Here is a 17,969-nt window from a genome sequence, read left to right as displayed (position 1 = left end):
AAATGGTTGAATCCATCTTCACCGACACACAAAGCCATTGAGAAGATTGTTTTCAATAAAACTCTATCAAGAGATTTGAGGGGACTGACAGAATTCTGTCACACAGGAGGTTTGGAGGTATTCCACAATATGTGCCTAAAGTACAGGCCAAAGCGCTTGCATTTCAGCATACAGGGCATGAGACATAGGACTCTACTTGCCGTCTTGGCCCATAACGAGAATCTCAGCCGTGAACAATCTAGAACTACGGGTAATGTAAGGATGCCTCGTTACACTAAGGCCCTTTCAAAAAGAAGTAAGCAACGGGTGATCAAACCAGTCTATGAGGAAATGGAGTTCGACTTTGTCAAAAGCCTTATTGTTGCTGTATTAGAGAAGCAGAGATATGGAATTTTGAACGTTTCTGTGCAGAGCACTGATCCATCGCCACTCAACATTGCCACTGTGCCATGTCCACCCAAAGGAGAGCTGGTTGTGAAGGACAAATCCCGGTTTAAATAATTGTAATACGATTGTCTTTTTGTAAATAAATGTTATTGTACAGTGTGCATACAAAGCACGCTAACCCTAACCCCTACCTTCACCATCCTGGGTGGCGAACAACCTGGGTGTCATCTTTGAATTCTCTCTCTATTCACCTCATATTGCTGACCTTGTATATATGTGTATGTATATATTTTTGTAGATGTAACTAATTTTCACAATCTCATGTAAATGCTGTGCACTGTTAACCGAGGGGAGGCTTGCGTATTGTAAATAATAAAACAAACAAACAATAAATCTCACTTTCAACTGAACTCCTCGGGTACTTTATACTTTCCCTGACCTTCCCCAATAACGTGCAATAACGTAAGAGACGATAAGGCAGAAAATTCTGAAACTAGACCGAGTTTCATGTTAGTTCAGTATACGAAAAATCGTTGTCAAGAGCACAGTGGGATTTACGGACTGCATTACGCAGAGACACAATGGAAATTGCGAATATAATGTAAGTAACTCTTTAGACGCTTTTATACCAGAATGAAGAATTAATGAATGGATACATGAATAAATGAATGAATTAAGAGCTAGGAAAATGTTTGTGGGATCGTCCTTGTAGCGGGCACATGGGCATGCAGGTCCACATTCCACACGCATGTAGACAAAAAGTCGTTTCTCATTGTGTACTAACCTCGATTTATTTAGTTACTTTTCGCATTGATTTTAGAGCTGAACATACTCCATTGCACTATCCTTGAAAGCAAATAGTTCCAGCTCGGCCGTAATAAATAAAATGAATAATATTAATAAAGATCGGCTGGTGAGACTAATTATACATTTTATGTTTTCAAAAGAGGTATATCCTTCCCTATTGCTACTGCCACCAATTTCAGACACCGGCAGGTGGTTTTTTCAACCACCAGCTGCAGTTTAATGTAAACAACTGCACCATTTTGATGATTTTATGGGACGATCGCCAAGGGCCCATATGCCCTTACGCGGTACTAGCGGCTAGAAGCAACATATCACCCTTTACGCTGGCCTAGTGCCTACTTGATGGAACAGCCTTGCAGTTCAACGTGCGACCAAAGTGCTTCTTTTAACGAAAACCAACACCCTGTGTACCATAAAGGAACAGCGCGTGACTCACGATAAACTTTTACGGATTTGCGGATAGAGATAAAAGAAAATAAATGGCATTCGGAGTTCATATGGCAATTGCTGAATATTCTATAAACATTTAATGTCAAATAAATGTACTTTACCAAATGTACCGTGTTGCTGTTTGATTTCAAAGTACAGTTTCATATTCCGAATTGTGGCGCGCTGTGTTGTCAGTTGATCTGTGTTGGTTTCCGGGTTCTGTGTGAAGTCGCGTAGAAGACGACTGGGCGCGTTTGCCTACGCAGCACAGAAACGTCATGGAGAGAGGCGGGGAATATGAATGTTTTGATAATGTCAGGCTCAGGGGCGGGGGATATGATTTAGTGCCGCAAAAGCAGGTCAGCCAGGGCGATGGGGGAAATGATAGGATTATCACAAAATGGCAGCTCCCTGATGCCTGTTTTCGCGTGCGTTTAATGGACGAAAACTCGGGTAAGGTCCATAGGAATTTTTCTAAAATCGAGCGACTTAGGCTTAAAAACACATGGCCGACCCGTAGGGGCAATAAAAAATTTTGACCGAACCATTCCTTTAAAAACATAATGTACAAATGGATAAATATCTCTAATAAAAAACACTGTAGATTGAGCCCCGCAATCCTTCAGCTGTTGAGGCAGAAATCTCCTACTCAATATCACTTTGCAACTTAATTCCCGAATTTTGGTGTAAAAGGTCTGATTCATTTAAGTTCACACAAGCAGGTATTTATAACTCCACTGTTGAACAAAATATCAGTGCAATCCAGAAGATTAGTCTAATTTTAGACAATTTCCAACGCGTCATTTGCTGTGTAGTAACAAGAGAGAGCAGTGTTAAACCATCTACATTATTTTATTGAAAGCAGCAATATTATATCCCCAATCCAGCCAGATTGAGAACTTTCCATAGAACAGAATCAATGGTCACCTCCATGGTTGATGAGTTGAGATAGTTGGTCGATTGAGGGTATGTCTGCCCGTTTGAGATATTGGATCTGTCAGCAGTGTTTGATGCTGCTGAGAATAACATTCTGCTGAATGGAATGTACAATAATGGCAATAGGTCCCTTATCTGCATTAAAGCCTTTCTAAAATAGTGAACACAGGCTGTGGCAATCTCTCCTTTTCAGACTACTTTTTGATAGCCTACATGTGGTGATACAGAAGGATCAGCACATCACCTCTTGTTTAATGTTTATATCCTTCCTCTAATGAAAATTATACAATCATTCACATGACTTTTTAAATCATGTAGATGACACACAGATGATAGCTAAGATGAAATCAATCAATATACCAGCTCTTCCAATGTTACTGAGTGCATGAATGGGGTGAATGCCTAATGGCTTCTAAAAGAGGGTAACAATAAGTAAAGAAAGTGGTGTGCTATATCAGGAACATGTCAGGCCCCAGTTAATGAGTTGAGAAATCGTGAAGAGTTTCTGTACTCCAGCTACACACTAGAACCACGGATGGGTGCAGTCCCAAAGAACAATAATTATGTGTGTCTGCTGCACAGAATATTTCCCTTTTTCATCAACAGCATATGGTCCAGGCAGTTTTTGCTTTTGTTAACTCGCATCTTGAATTTTTAGCACACTTCATTGGCTGCCTGTGCAGCAGCAGATAGCTTTTAGGTCATTGCGTATTGTACATAAAACAAACTATGGGTTGGGGCCAAAGCTTTGAATGATCAACTGACTCATACCACAAAAGATGGTGGTGTTCTCAGGGAGTCATACTATTGCAAAGAGTGAGAACTGGGGGAAGAAGATTTATAGTTCAGATCAGAAAGATCTGGAAGAGAGTTCCAAGGATGTTTAAACACATTCATGACCACACAACTTTCAGACATCTCAAAATACTTCTAATCTAGGTATTCCCTTTTTTCTGCTTAAGTAGCACAGGATTTCTCATATATGGGTACCAAACTGGCTGGGCCTAGAGACCCAGGTTTTACCTCACTGATGATGCCCAATGAGGTTGAAACATGATCTGGGGTTTCGTGTGGTCTCATGCATAATGGGTGTGACCTAGCAGTTCAGGCTGGACAGCCCATTGTAGGGTGGGAAAAAGAATGATTTGCATATGGTCGTTCGCTTCTGTAAGCGGTTGGCAGACTGGAAAATATTGGTCTGGAGGGTTGCCCAGAGCAATGCCTGTGGTTATGATTGATTCAAAAACTTCCAGCCATCACCCTTCGGTTTTGCTTTAGGTCACTGGAACATAATAGGCAACTGTTGAAGTTGTATTCTCTTTTGAGCAATGAGAAGCAGATGTGTATTCTGGCCAATAACATAAAATACTATTGCATATTTTTTATTAGTACCCGGTGAATGCGCAATCAGAATGAAAGAGCCATTCTGATTGACCCTCGCTGAGTTATTACCAGGCCGGGAATCCCTCTGTCGGGATTCCACAGCCTTTGTCCTCTGTGGGGGGCGTGGCAGCCCCTCAGCCAATGAGGATGCTCGAAGCGGGGCCATCCCCGCTCCAAGCCTCCCCATGGCTGAGAGGCTACCTTCGCCCCCGCCGGGGACAGAGGTAAGGCTTTTTTTTTCTTCCCTCCTCCCACCTCCCTGCCCTCCCCAGCCCACTTACCTTCTATGCTTTGGTCCCCCGCGGGGGATGATGGCAGCCTCCTGCCATGTGGAGACTTGGAGCGGGGCGATCCCCACTCCGATCCTCCACACGGCTGGAGGCTTCCATCATCCCCCGCCGCGGACCCAGGTATGTTTTTTTTTCTTCTTTTTTTTTCCCTTCCGCCCGCCCAGCCGCACTTACTGTCTTTTTTTTCGGGAGCAGATGCGCTGTAAACGCTTCTGTTTCCAGCGTGTCCACTCCCGATGGCCGCCATGGAAAGGGAAAAGGGACTCTGTTTTCCCTTTCCCGGCAGCCGTTTTCTTTGTCTTTTTTTTTTTTTTCGAAACGCTGCAGCTTTTTGGGACAAAGAAAAAGCTTTTAGTGCCCCGGTCATTACCGACGCTATAACTATGGGCCCCGGGGCATTACCTGAGTCGGCAATGCCCCCACTGCGAGGGGCATATTGCTTTAACAGCATCTCTTTACTTCTATTATCCAGCAGAGCTATCATGGGTAATATTCCACACACTGGCAAGATTGCATCCCATTTGCAGCGAAGCAAAACCTACCTTGCATTGAAATAACACATAGTTCCATGAACACAATGATTGCCCCAGTGCAAATGGAATGCCAAAGTTAACTTTCACTGGTTTTAAGCGTCTGCAATATAGCCACAGGCGATGGTTTGAACTCAAAAGCCACAAAGAAATGTGAGTTACCGAAGAGTAGCCCTTTCCAAAACTGGCCCGGTTCTTAGTCCGAATCTTGGTCAGTGCTGCCTCAGCGATGTCCGCTCTTTCCTCTGCATCGTCCAGTTCATTAACTGTCTTCCTGTATTTGGCTAAATTCATATTTGCCTGCTCCTCCTAAAGGAAAAAAGAGAATGCAATTAATATTGCTTACATGTTTCAACACCCGAAGAAGCTGTAATCAAGAAAAATGTCTTAAGTATTTAGCTAGAGTACTTTTAAGTAAAATAATGCATGTTGAAAAAAGTATGCATTACTCCTTTGGAAAAGTCATTTGATGTGATTGATTCTGGTTTGATTAAAATATGTTGATAGCTCAACGTTTGCTAAAGGGCCCTTAGCTCTGTAAAAATAAAAAAAAACACAGAAGGCATTCAGCAGACTGTCAGCAGCGATAAGAAAGAAACATGATAATGACAGACCATAAAAACACCAACAATGATGGTCACATGTCAGTGACTCCAATCAAACAAAAGTATTATAAGCCCTACATACTCTAGACTATACACCGAGCTAGACTAGTGGGCCCCCGGATATCAGGCGCACTCTATGCCAAGCAGTAGAGTCTTCCAGCAGGGGCGTTGCTAGGGGGGGGCTAAGGAGGCTATAGCCCCTGATCTTTTGGTTGTAGCCCCGGATACAATCTCAGTAGCTACAGCCAAAAGACTAGCTAGCCCCCAGTCCCAACAGTTCCGACATCAGCTTAGCCCCGGGTCTTTTCCAGACCTAGCAACTCCCCTGTCTTCCAGACAGCCAACAGGGCCACCACTTTTGCAGCCATTGTTGGCCACGTATTCACCCGATGACTTGGCTGATGCAACCTGTCACCAGAGGAGATGACTTTACAGAGTTTAACCTAATCATTCACAGAGGAAATTTCACTATCCCTCGAAAGCAGTGGCATTTACTGCTGTCATTAGCAGACTAGGTGCTTCTCTTATTCATGTTCAATATTGGGCCATTTCGAAGGGCTGGAGACAGATATGAACATAATGCATGTATTCAAAAAATAATATCATTATTCAGTTTCTCCTGAAGCTGTATAATGTCACTGAAAGTCACAATTCTTAATCCAAATTCTCAGCTGGATCGTTTTCGCTATGTTCCACGAACTCGTAAAATGGGTAAGCACAACATCATCACTAAGTTAATTTGCTATTGGAAGAATTGAGATGTAAACAGTCAAATTGCACTAACTGGAACTTCTGTACGTTGCGTAAACATGGAGTTCCGAAGAAGGCAATACTCATGCAATACTCACAGCTTCTTCGACCTGCCTCTTGTACGCTTTTAGTTTATTTTGCAGGCGTTCCACCAACTCCTGCATTCGCTGATGGTTCTTCTGGTCCTCTTCTGCTTGGAACACCAGTTCTTTAAGGCGCCGTTCATTCTTTCGTAACGTCTTTGTGGTTTCTGCATGCTTCTTCTGTTCAGAGTCCAGTTCAAGTTCCAGTTCCTTAATCTGAGATAAGGTTCCATTTACATTTACAATAAAATATACCATGCTGAAAAAATACTGATTCATTTGTTTTTAATCATGAAATAAATCCCCAAAATATAAGTCCAGGGCTATTTCACTGTCATAAACAGATGTACACACATTTCTCCAACTGCTGTACAGGAAGTATTCATTGTAACCAAAAAAGCACACAATTATGTTGCGTTACCTTGTTTCTTAAAACACAAAGAACCTGTAGGAACTAGAGCACTGATGTAATAACAATAGAACACTCCAGAATGTGTGTGGGCATCATAATTATAGAAATAATTTAAAGAGGTGAGTTTTCAAATGATTTTTGAAACCAAAATTTTGGGTTCAGCCTTGATCTTATTAGAGTTCCTTCCAGAGTTTAGACCATAGCACAGGAAAGCTCCTGCCCCTGAGGAAGACGGTTTACATCTAGGGGTGGAAAGAAGCAAGGAGTGAAGGGGCAATTAGGAGTATCATTATCAATCCACCTATGAGCTAAATATGAATGAGCAGTACCACAGATTGATTCATCAGCGAAAGTGGACACTTTGGGGTTCTCTTTGAGAGCAACCCGAAACTCTACCTGTTCATCATGACTGCTGCACACTCAATCTTCAAAACATTAGAAAAACCTGCCCACACCACGCCACACACCTGTCGACTCAAACTCATATCTCTACTCGTGTGCTCAGTAAACTGGTTCTAATATGTGATCCTACTTCTTGGTCTTACCCTCCACTGTACCAGACGCCTTTTTCAACCTCCCCAGATCCTCCCTAACCTCTACTTACCATCACCAAATTGAATGACTATCCATGCAAATTTGCTCTTTATTTAAATTCTTGCAACTTATTTATAAATGCATCCAGGGTCTTGCTCACCCACTACCTCCTTGAATGTATCTAACTGTAGTCTCCATCTGTACTCTAGATCTTGAACTCTTTTCTCCTTGACTCTTCACACCCATCTGTCCCACGCCCCCTCCAGTGCCTATTCCCACTTTTGCCCTTTTTCTTTTTTGCCACACTTCACTGGAAAGTTCTTCCCTGACCATTGAAGCAATCTCTTCAATGGAACTGTTTCTTTGTTTTATTTTTTTTAAAGGCTCAAATACCACCTTCTACCAACAGAAGGAGTAGTCCAAGCCCCTCTTCCCTCTTACCTAACCCACTTGTTCTGCATAATGCCCATAAGTGCCAAAATGTGTTAATGTCCTCCAGTCTTTGACCGTGGTGCATTTTCCTAATATTATCCTACTCCACCCAGAATACATCATCCGATACAACAATGCACTTATGTAAATGCACCTTACCCTGGCACTGCCTCTGCTCCCTCTTATTGCCTAGTCTGTAAGCCATTTTTGTTTTAAATGTCATCTTGCTCTTTAGTAAATGCATACACTTTGCACTTAATCCTGGCTGTGACAGGCAGCCAGTGAAGATAATATAACATGGTGGTAATTTCGGCTCGGAATGGAGTGTTAGTGACAATTCTGACAGTATTACATTGGAGCACCTGAATTTTATCAATTAGAGCTCTTGGAAGTCCCTAAAATGAGAGAGTTGCAGTAACCCCATTTGGATCCTACACAGGCTCTAGGTATGATACTCAAATGATCAGAGTTCAAAAGATTACTTTGTCAAAAATATTGAAGCTAATAGTTGGCGTTGCTAGTGATTGCTCTGACATGAATCTACATGTCAAGGTAAGGATAAAATGCAACCCCTAAATCTTTTATTATAAGGGAATACTGGGGAAATTGGAGTGTAACCACATTTTAATTTCAATAAAGATAGTCTTGAGACGATCAGAATCAGCTCTGATAGTTTACTTTGATCGTAATCCAAGGGTATCAGATAATATTATCCCCATAAATAATGTCGCCATACATATTGTCACTGGGAAACGGCGTAGGCGACCTTATTTAGGTGGACAATATATGGGGTAAATGGGAGTGGGAGTCTCCCCCACTGCACTAAAAAAATATGGAGGTTGTGGGGGTGTTCCCCTGCAGTTTCGATATGGTAAAGTTGCCGCAAAAAAAAAGCACCATTATTGTATGGCGAAATATTTGCGGGGATATTATCACATGGAACCAATCAAAGTGATAACAATTCAAAATATTATTGCCTTTTATTGAAATTGTGCGTGTTCTTTGAAGATGGTCCTGATGTGCTTTCTAAACAAGTGCACAGACCTTTATGTTCTATGAAGTCAACCTGGCAATTCTAATTATGCAGGGCGTTAGCACTCTGGGAAAGGACTGTCTGGGAGCACATGTACATTGTATGTATGTATGTATGTATGTATGTATTTAATTTTTGTATAGCGCCGGTAGCCCGCGGGCATTGAAAAAATGTATTTATTTAAACCAGTGCGAGCCTCGGAAAATTGCACTTGCACCGTGCAAAGTGTGTTTACTGTGGGCCTTTGAGGAATCAAAGGAACAGGGCTGAGGGCCCAGCTTCCGCAATACTGCTAGCTGTGCGTTTAACATGGGGGTTTCTCTAAAAGTTGAGGGGTTCCATAGGCTTCTGTGCAGACTTACCCTCCCTTCCAGCTTCTGGATCGTTTTCTTGCCGCCTTTCAGCGCCATCTGCTCCGCTTCCTCGAGCTTTATGTTGAGGTCTTTCACCTGAGCCTCCAATCCTTTCTTCACCCTCTCCAGGTGGAGTGTGTGATCTTGTTCATGATGCAGTTCATCTGCCAACCTTGAAGCCTGATGGCAAGCAGACATCAATATAAGCATACTTGCACAAAATGCATTTGCCAAGATGTTTTATTCCTCTGTATACTCCATATTTCCCCAAATAATCCATTGGCATAATCATAAGAACATGATGGAGTTGTTATCATTATTCTGTGTACATTGACTGAACTGGAGACAACATTACCAATGTTCTTGCGGCTTATGTTATGTTACGTTGATTTATACCGCGCACTGCTACCACCCCAGGGCAGTCTGCAGGTGCTCTCATGCAAAGCGCAATGGGAAATTGAAACAAATAATGACCCCTAATTATTATAAAATGGGAACATACATGTATGACTCGGATATGCATTTAATATGAGTGTTCAAATCAATCGAATATAAATCAAATCAAACAAATGTTTCAACACCATCGCTCAGGGTGAGTCGGAGTCCTACCAAAATACAGAATCCGACGACTGCGAATCCCATTTCACCCACAAGTTTTTTCCACATTTCTCTGCAATATACAGGGTTGGGCAGTTGGTGTATTAATAACCCGGGGGGACCCCACATTAATTTTCATCAAAAAGTGAAGAAAAACGTGGCGGCAAAATCGGATTCACAGTAAGCGATTCGACATTTTCACACAGATCCGGTGGGTATGAAATGATGGGAAATGGCTTCTCCAGATGCAACTCACGGCAAAGCCATTCACCTACCCTGCTGCCGTCACATGATGTGAGCCAGTCACATTGTTTTAGTATATCAGAGCAGCATTAGTTCGGCTATTTCCATTGCATGAAGGAATAAACATATACAACTGTAGCATACCTCAATAACTGTGATTGTTATGTGGTCTCTAAAATGGTAATCATTGAGAATGTCCTGTGCATGTGTAACACAATATTTAAAAATCAGCTACTGGCCATTTTCCTCTGAAACACACCACACAATGCAGCAGAGGAGACTGCGGGTTGGCAAATCATTTATATGAAAATAAATTGGTGATGCATTACTGACCAACCATGACTTCCAGGACTCCACTCAGGTAAAGTATGCTTTTGAACAGATCAGCCAGGACTGCACCCCACTACTGAGAATCTGATTGTCACACAGTATACATCTCTTCTGCACCAAAAGTCCCCTATTTGAAGTTCATATATTTCCTTCTTGACATTCTTAAGGCTCGGGGTAGGAGCAGGGATTTGGGGGCTTATCTCACCACTTTCCTGAGCCGCAGGGTAGTAGATGACTTACTCCCCTCACTTTCCAGAGCACAGGATAGATGGCAAAAAGGCTCACAGTGTTTGCTCTAATCAATTTATGTCCCAAAGACACTGACAGACCACAAGCATTACCATTAGATCCTACAACCGTTTAAAAGCACAGGCTGCACACCTGCTGCACTGCCAATTAACAGATATCCCAATTATTTGTGAGAAGAACGGAGGGCAGTTTGGAGTATGAAAATAGATTTTGCGTTAGGTTGGTTTCGGTATTGAAACTGGCCTGGTAAGAGTTATGTTGGTATTGCTGGACTGCATTCTGCCACAATACATGTATTAATGGACGTAGTGCCTTGAAGGCTCACAAACATACTGCAATTTGGTGTGGGTTAAGATAGCATGTATCACTAGCAAATCCCCATTTGCAGCTTGATTTGCAAGTAGTTGGTCCATGTTCTTGCTATCATTGAGTGATTGTTTTTTGCCTGGTTGATTGTGACTTGCAGGTTATTTAGAAAATCTCATTCTTCTTGATCCATTTCTTGGTATTTTGCACCTCCATATTGCTGCGTTGTGTGTATGGACCTTGGGCAGCCATTTTTCAATCCCCGGTTTAAAGCTTGCCACAAAAGGTTTGCTCTTGCCCTGTTTTTTTTTCTTAAACTAGATGACTGGATCTCCCAATGGGGAAATAGAATGCTTGCAGGCTTAGCAGGATGGATTGGAATAGGCTGGTGAGGGGTGTAGTAAATGATAGCATGAGAGTTAAGCACAAAGTTATATATGAGGCCAGGCAGGGCTGGATAGTCAGCAGTAGTTAACACATAGGACCGGATGTTCGCCTTAAATCCCTAAAATATCTGCAGACCATAAAGATGTTTGTGGCTAAGGGAAGATGAAGGAGAGGCAGGGTTAATGGTAAAAGGGAGCTTTGCAATTACAATTCCCCCGTTCTTCTACTCTGATTATGTATAGGGGCAACATGCGAGATCCAGTTATGTACTAAAGGAACAGATGGAGGACATTTATATTTCCCAGAGGCCGCTGTGGTGACAGAAGCTGAGAAAAGAAAAAAAAAAAACTCTTAAGCAGGTACCAGTTACCATGAAGCATAACCACTCATCCAACAGTCAGTCAAAGCTCCGATGTTAAGATAGCAGATAGGACAGGAAAATGTTGAATTCTGAGTTTTATGTCATATTGATAGCTTCTTATGTCAATTATGTACCCTAGCATTCAGGAATTCAGAAGTAGGCTGAGTGTTCAAATTATTAGGCATGACAGAGGATAACATCGAGTTGTGGGATATTTCCTTAAACATTGTATTTATCTAATGCCAAGGATGTTGTTTCTATCATAAAGTGCAGAGACAATATTATTGAAGCTGGAGGCAGTCCGTATAACTATGCTCCTTTACAGGTAGTAATGGCTTAAGCAATTCAGGAGTGGCGCTGTAAAGGAACATAGACAGGGGACAATGACTAGGGCATAAAACACCAATAGGATAGAAGACTAGGACCAGCATTTCCATGGGTACTGTTTGCATATGTTATGTTATGTTATGTTACTTTGCATTTATATAGCGCCTTATGTACCATTGGTATAGTCTCAAGGCGCTGGTAGGTTGAACGCCCTCGGGAACCGAAGTTCAAGTCAGTAGAGAGAGTATAAAGGCGTCAAAGATGCGTGTGCGCACCGTATATGTGTGCTGCAGGTGTAGCATTCATGTGGAGGCAGCTTCTTAGCATTAGGTGTGGTGGTTGAGGGTTGAGGAGTATGTGTTCGTTCTGGCCGGATTATCCAGATCGATTGAGGCTGCGTTAGGCCTGAGGAGAACGCCGGCTGGAGGGTGTAACCAGCAGTGTTTAGTTAGAGTGATGTGTGTTATGAGGAAGATGTTGGTATGAGAACAGCTATACCGAATGGTGTCATAGTATCGCTGTGTTCTAGTTGGGTGATGGTGTAAAAGAAGAGAGTAAGCGTGGTGATGTGATATGATGCGTATGAGATCGGATTATATCTACATACTTCCTAATTCGTCGCTCATGCGTTCGTTCGATCATGCATTCAACTGCACTAAGGAATCACCGGCTCTACTAGCTGGTACTTCGTCTGGTCTGCGCACACATACTTCTGATCTATACACAGGTGCCTGCTCTACATACACACACACACGTCTGCTCTACACACACACGCGTGCATGTCTGTTCCACGTCAGCTCTATACACAAACACATATACGCGCGTCCGCTCTACACACACATACGTCTGTTCTACACATACACGTCCGCTCTATACACACTCACACGTCCGCTCTATACACACAGATGTCCGCTCTGTACATACACATGTTTGCTCTACACATACAGATATGTCTGCTCTACACACGCACACCCGTCCGCGCTTCTTACACATACACGTCCATTCTACATATACATACGTCCGCACTACACACTCCTGTTCACTTTACACACACTCCGGTTCGCTTTACACACACCCATGTCCGCTCTACACCTACATCTATACATCTGCTCTATATACACACATACGTCTGCTCCACACATGCACACGTCTGTACTACACATACATACGTCTGCTCCAGACACATACATACACACACGTCCGATCTACAGACACACATCCATGTGCGCTCTACGCCTGCATGTCCGCTCTACACGCACACGACCGCTCTATACACACGCACACATCCATTCTAAACACACACACGTCCGTTCTGTACACACGTAAGTTCGCTCTACACATGTACACACGTTCGTTCTACACGTGCATACACGTCCGCTCTATACATAGACGTCTGCTCCACACATGCACACACATCTGCTCTACACACGCACACATGTCCGTGCTACATACACATCCATGTCCGTTCTACATACACATACTTCACGCTCTACAGACATCTATGTCCGCTTTACACACATCCACATCCAAATATATCAATTTGTAAGTGACAGCAGCAATGGTATGACGGGAGGCGGTGGCAATCAGGAACAGCCTGGATTGGTGTAGTGATAATATGCCTAAGAAAACTTAAAGAGATTGATTAAAAAACAACTCATGTAACCAATGGAAGCGGTGAAGGAGCTGGCATTCATCAATCAATGTTATTCCTGCATATGCCAAGGAAAGCCCTAGTTAATTCCATCATGGTGCTCTCTGATGTGTGTGAGTCTAATGATCTGCAAGATGGCCCTTGGATGGGCAAGACAAGATCTTGTAGCTTGACGCCACTGTGCCAAACATGTATGCCTTTGGAATTCCTGGTTCCGGTTCGGGCAGAAGCAGATATCAAGCGCTTGCTACTGTTTACACATTTTAAAACATATCCTTTAGAATCATTTCCACCAACCATATGCTTGATGAACAGGGTGTGAATGCACGCAATCCACTTGATGGAATAATCCTAATATGTCCATCTCCGTCCAAAAGGCTGGGATGCACTGCGATGACTAAAAATGGTCCATTAAGAGAACATATCTAAAGCCTTAACAAACTGCAAAGGGTCTTCAAATGTCTTATGTAAAGCTTGATAAAAAGAGAGGGCTGCATATTCCCCCAAGCTCTCTTCTTCATCAACATGATAAGGTCTTCCTGGCTTGCCATAAGAATCATGCAGAGGAGGCCCAATACCTGGGCCCGTGCCTTGTCAGCTGGCAGTCCTCATGTTTCTTTTTTGTGTTCCCATTCAGAACCCTTTTAAAGATAACCCTGATGATACTTAACAACTACGAATGGTTCATTTTTGACCAGGGATAGCTGGCAATGGCTGTATGTGTTCCTTTTAGACAGCTGTGTATTATTTTGAGCATTATGTGGTTTAATACCTTTTACAATTTGTTGATTGTTAATTGGCACTATTGATTTTTGTTCATGCTTAGTTTCCTTTATTATTTCATATGCAATGAATTTGTCTTGTATATACACTAAATATCTTTTGCGGAAATAATACATTAGTTTTGTTGCCCATGTGGTTGTGACATATATGTGACAAGTAGACTTCAGCAATTTAAATTGAATGTTTTAAATATTCGAACCAATTATTTTCGCGTGGGACATCATTCTTGTGTTTTTCGCCTGCTGAAGCTAAGCAGTCTTCAGAGCTGACACTCCAGATCCAAAGGTCAGGCTGGGGTCAGCGGCTCCAGTGAGGGCCAAGGCAATCTTCAGGAGATGTTCCCATACAAAAGGGTATGGCAGGCCCAGGGCAATTTAGCACAGACAGAGGGGCTAGTGATCACAGCAGGGTAAGGGGTGTCTCCTCCAGTCTTTACACAATCTTCTACAGGAGGTGGCAAGGCAAACAATGACTGTTGCAATAAAAGGGAGGGCACTGGATGATGCATTGAAGCTAAATTAGCGGGTCCCAATCTTTTCTTTTATTGGGAAATCCGTGATGATAGTGAGGCATGTGACGTGGGAGGGACTTGGGGTTAATGCTATGATTGCGTTGGTCTAATCCCTTGTCCCGTGGACCGCAAAGGATGGGTGTGGCATCTAACAGAGTTCCTGGTGTTAATCACAGGAGGCAACAAGCCAAGGTTTTAAGTGGGGCAGTCTCCCCAAACATTTTCTGAGACAGGTGGCTGCCGGTGCTCCCTAAAGTCCCCCGCTATCCTCAGCCTCCAAGGCTACTAGAATCCAAGGTCTTTTTATATAAAGCCCAAAGCTCTCGTTCTTGCAAAAGTGCTTCAGGCTTTATACAAGAAGGCTTGGTATTCTTTAATGGTGGCACTGGCAGTCAATAGGCATCCCTTTAACTAGGAGATGTGAAAGGGATACCTGGTGAGGTTCGGCACCACCACTAGGAGATGGTGCAATCATCCGAGGCTGATCACTGCATCAATTAGTTAAAGGGATGCCTGGCGAGGGTCGGCACCACCATGAAGGAAGGAAATTTGTGGTGGTTATGCCCAACAGGCATCCCTTTAGCTAAAAGATGCAGGGATCATCAACCTTGCACACGGCAAGGGATAAGATCCTTGCATCTCTTAGTGAATGGGATGTCTGTTGGGACCCGGTAGTACAACCTTTCTTCTAAAATGGTGGTGCCTACAATCACCAGGTACCCCTGTAGCTAAGAGATGCAGCATGGATCTCACACCCCAAGTGCGAGGGTGATGATCTCTACAAAGGCATGCCTGTTGGGGGTCGGCGCCTTCTGCCTAAGCTGCTGACCTCCCGTTAGGCCATGCCCCTTTGAGGCCACGCCCCCAGAGAGCACCTCCTCGATTAACACACTGACACTAGCATCATATTGCAAATGCCCAAAGGGTGTGAAAGAGTTTACCACACGCTGCAGGTAGGGCTAAGCTTCGTGCCATGGTTCTGGCTCTAGGCCAGGAAGACTACAGAATAGTGGCCAAGGAAGATCCCTTGAATAACGGAGATTACTAAAAGTAATCACAGCATTCACTTGCAAACAACAAACAGAACACCGTTCCTACGTGTTTAAAGAGCTTCTGTTCACATATAGAAGTGCACAGTCATTATATCATTAACATGGAATTATTAACCTTACACACACTGAATATTCATTGCCAAAGTGCTCTTCTCTAACGTTCTTAGTTGTAAGATTTGGCTGAAGCTGGCATCCCACTTGTGTTGTGTTTATAAATTGCCAGCAGGTGGCAGACCTGACCTTCTGTATTTTTGCAAACCTCGTGAGGGTGTTCAATAAGCAGAGCAGCAGCACAACGAGAACCTTTTTATCTGATCATACTGTAGTCTTGTTTGAAATCCTTTTGCCGGGTTTGGCTCTGGGCAATTATCCAATAGACTGGTAATGTAGCCTAGCCACGCAAAAGAGCTCTTTCACAATGCACACACTCAGTGCTGAATTACACACCCGACAAGCAAACTGGATTACAAAAGGCAACACCCTGCTTCACGGGGCCTTCGCTATTCGACCAGTGCGGGCTATGTGACGTATGTGCACGTCCATTCCCTTCTCAAATACTTAAATATAAGGGAGCAGTGGCAGCTGGAAACATTTAAACAGAATGAGTGCAAAATATAGTCCCCAACCTGGAGTGGGCAAGCTCGCAGAGCGCGCAATAGCAAACCAGCACACGGAGGTTTTGCAGTGCTCCTCTGTCAGGATTATTTATTTTACATGATGGGTCGAAGGTGTGGCTTTAACAGCACTTTTTCTTAAGGAATTAGATAGCAATCTCGACAGACAGTCACCAATGATAAACCGTTACCTTAACAAATCATGGTATGTGCCCATATGAAACTGTGCAGTCCCATAAAATGACTGAACACAGTAGGTATGTACTGTCAAATCACTGAGAACGTGGCTGATAACGTGTGCAAATAACCAGGGTGTTATACAGTAAATTTCCAGGAGGCAGCAGGTAAGTTCATTCAAGTTCCTTTATTCATGATTTTGCATGTAGGTCGCTCAGTTAGGAGGCAACGCCCCAGATGGGAGCCACTGGCACCCACCACCTAGGCTAGCTAGACTGCCTGAGCTGGAACACAGTTCCCATGCAAGCATTCCAGGCACTCGACATTCTCACAGTGACATCATTCACTCATGCATTCAAGGGAGGTGTGACATGTCCTGAACCCTTGGATGCATGAGTCAATGATTAGAGAAATGTTATTGTGTGCAACTAAACGCTACTCATGACGTGCTTAATGCAAAACTAAACCAACACACATTCCTGTTGAATGCATGCATGCTTTCTGCGTTTAAGCAGATGGCTGAGTGTTTTAGTTAAGTGGTTTGAGAGAACGATATGCCGGCTTGAGTGGTAAGGTCTATTTACCTTGCAATTGTTATTTGACTAGACTATTTTGGTTCTTTGGATCCTTGTGTTAAGTGGTTGTGTATTGGGGCTTAGGACGCCTACCACACTTGTAGTTGTATGTGTATTTTGCAAAATCAGCACCTTTCTGTAGAGAATGCATTTAGGGTTTTCCTGCATTCCATGCAGGTAGTATGTGTAGCCATGTTTTCTTTGTCCTGTGTGCAGGTACTTGTGGAATGCTGATCCTCAACTTGTGCCCAATACTGTGTTCAAGAACACCTTTGTTTCATGTCCCATACTGTAGTTATGTGTGGGACCTTAAGGCCCCCTTTCTTGGAATTTGTGCACAGTTCAAAGTGACTTAGCACTGCCGACACAAACCCTGATTCATGGAACTGTGCAAAGTTTATCTTTGCAGTGCAAAGTGTGAGAAACCAGATGGTGTCTCACCTGCTAGATCCCAGGGATCTCTCTTTTAGGTGGCCAGGGCACGGCCATCGCCTTGGGATCCAGACCCTGGGGGTGGACCAGTGTGGGAGGATCACCTGGTTGAGGAGTCTTCAGGGAGTAGGATGACTGATGGTGAGATGTGGTATCCCACCCCTGCAAGCCCTTCACCACATCCTACCACGTAGGATACCTGGAAACCTTACCCCCTACCCCCTTTCTTTCTTGGACACTTTCCCACAGACAGCCCGCTCTGAGAGAAAACAGATTCATACCCAAGCAATGTACCTGACAAGTGCGACTGCTATGGTCCGGCAAAGTCAGGAAATTACTTCTGACAACTCACAACTGACTTCCATTAAGCTTACCCACACGGATAAAAGCCAGATCAAGAGAGGACACTG

At 43.4% G+C, this 17,969-nt stretch overlaps 1 protein-coding gene across 5 annotated transcripts in view; it reads right to left on the bottom strand.

Moving 5' to 3' along the window:
- MYH16 (myosin heavy chain 16) overlaps positions 1 to 17,969 on the bottom strand; it is a 1,358,245-nt gene that overhangs the window by 14,993 nt on the left and 1,325,283 nt on the right. For all 5 annotated transcript variants that reach the window (XM_069654472.1, XM_069654473.1, XM_069654475.1 and 2 more), the window contains 3 exons: positions 8,974 to 9,144; positions 6,216 to 6,416; positions 4,925 to 5,071 (listed from right to left, as the gene is read on the bottom strand). In XM_069654472.1, the coding sequence (XP_069510573.1) occupies positions 4,925 to 5,071; positions 6,216 to 6,416; positions 8,974 to 9,144 (519 nt within the window). The remainder of the gene's footprint in view (positions 1 to 4,924; positions 5,072 to 6,215; positions 6,417 to 8,973; positions 9,145 to 17,969) is intronic.

The sequence above is a fragment of the Ambystoma mexicanum genome, chromosome 3q, assembly GCF_040938575.1.
Source record: "Ambystoma mexicanum isolate Mex_15411 chromosome 3q, UKY_AmexF1_1, whole genome shotgun sequence".
In the NCBI taxonomy this organism is placed as follows: Eukaryota; Metazoa; Chordata; class Amphibia; order Caudata; family Ambystomatidae; genus Ambystoma; species Ambystoma mexicanum.
Note: the sequence above shows the minus strand (reverse complement) of the source record. Positions and strands in the feature narration are given on the sequence as shown.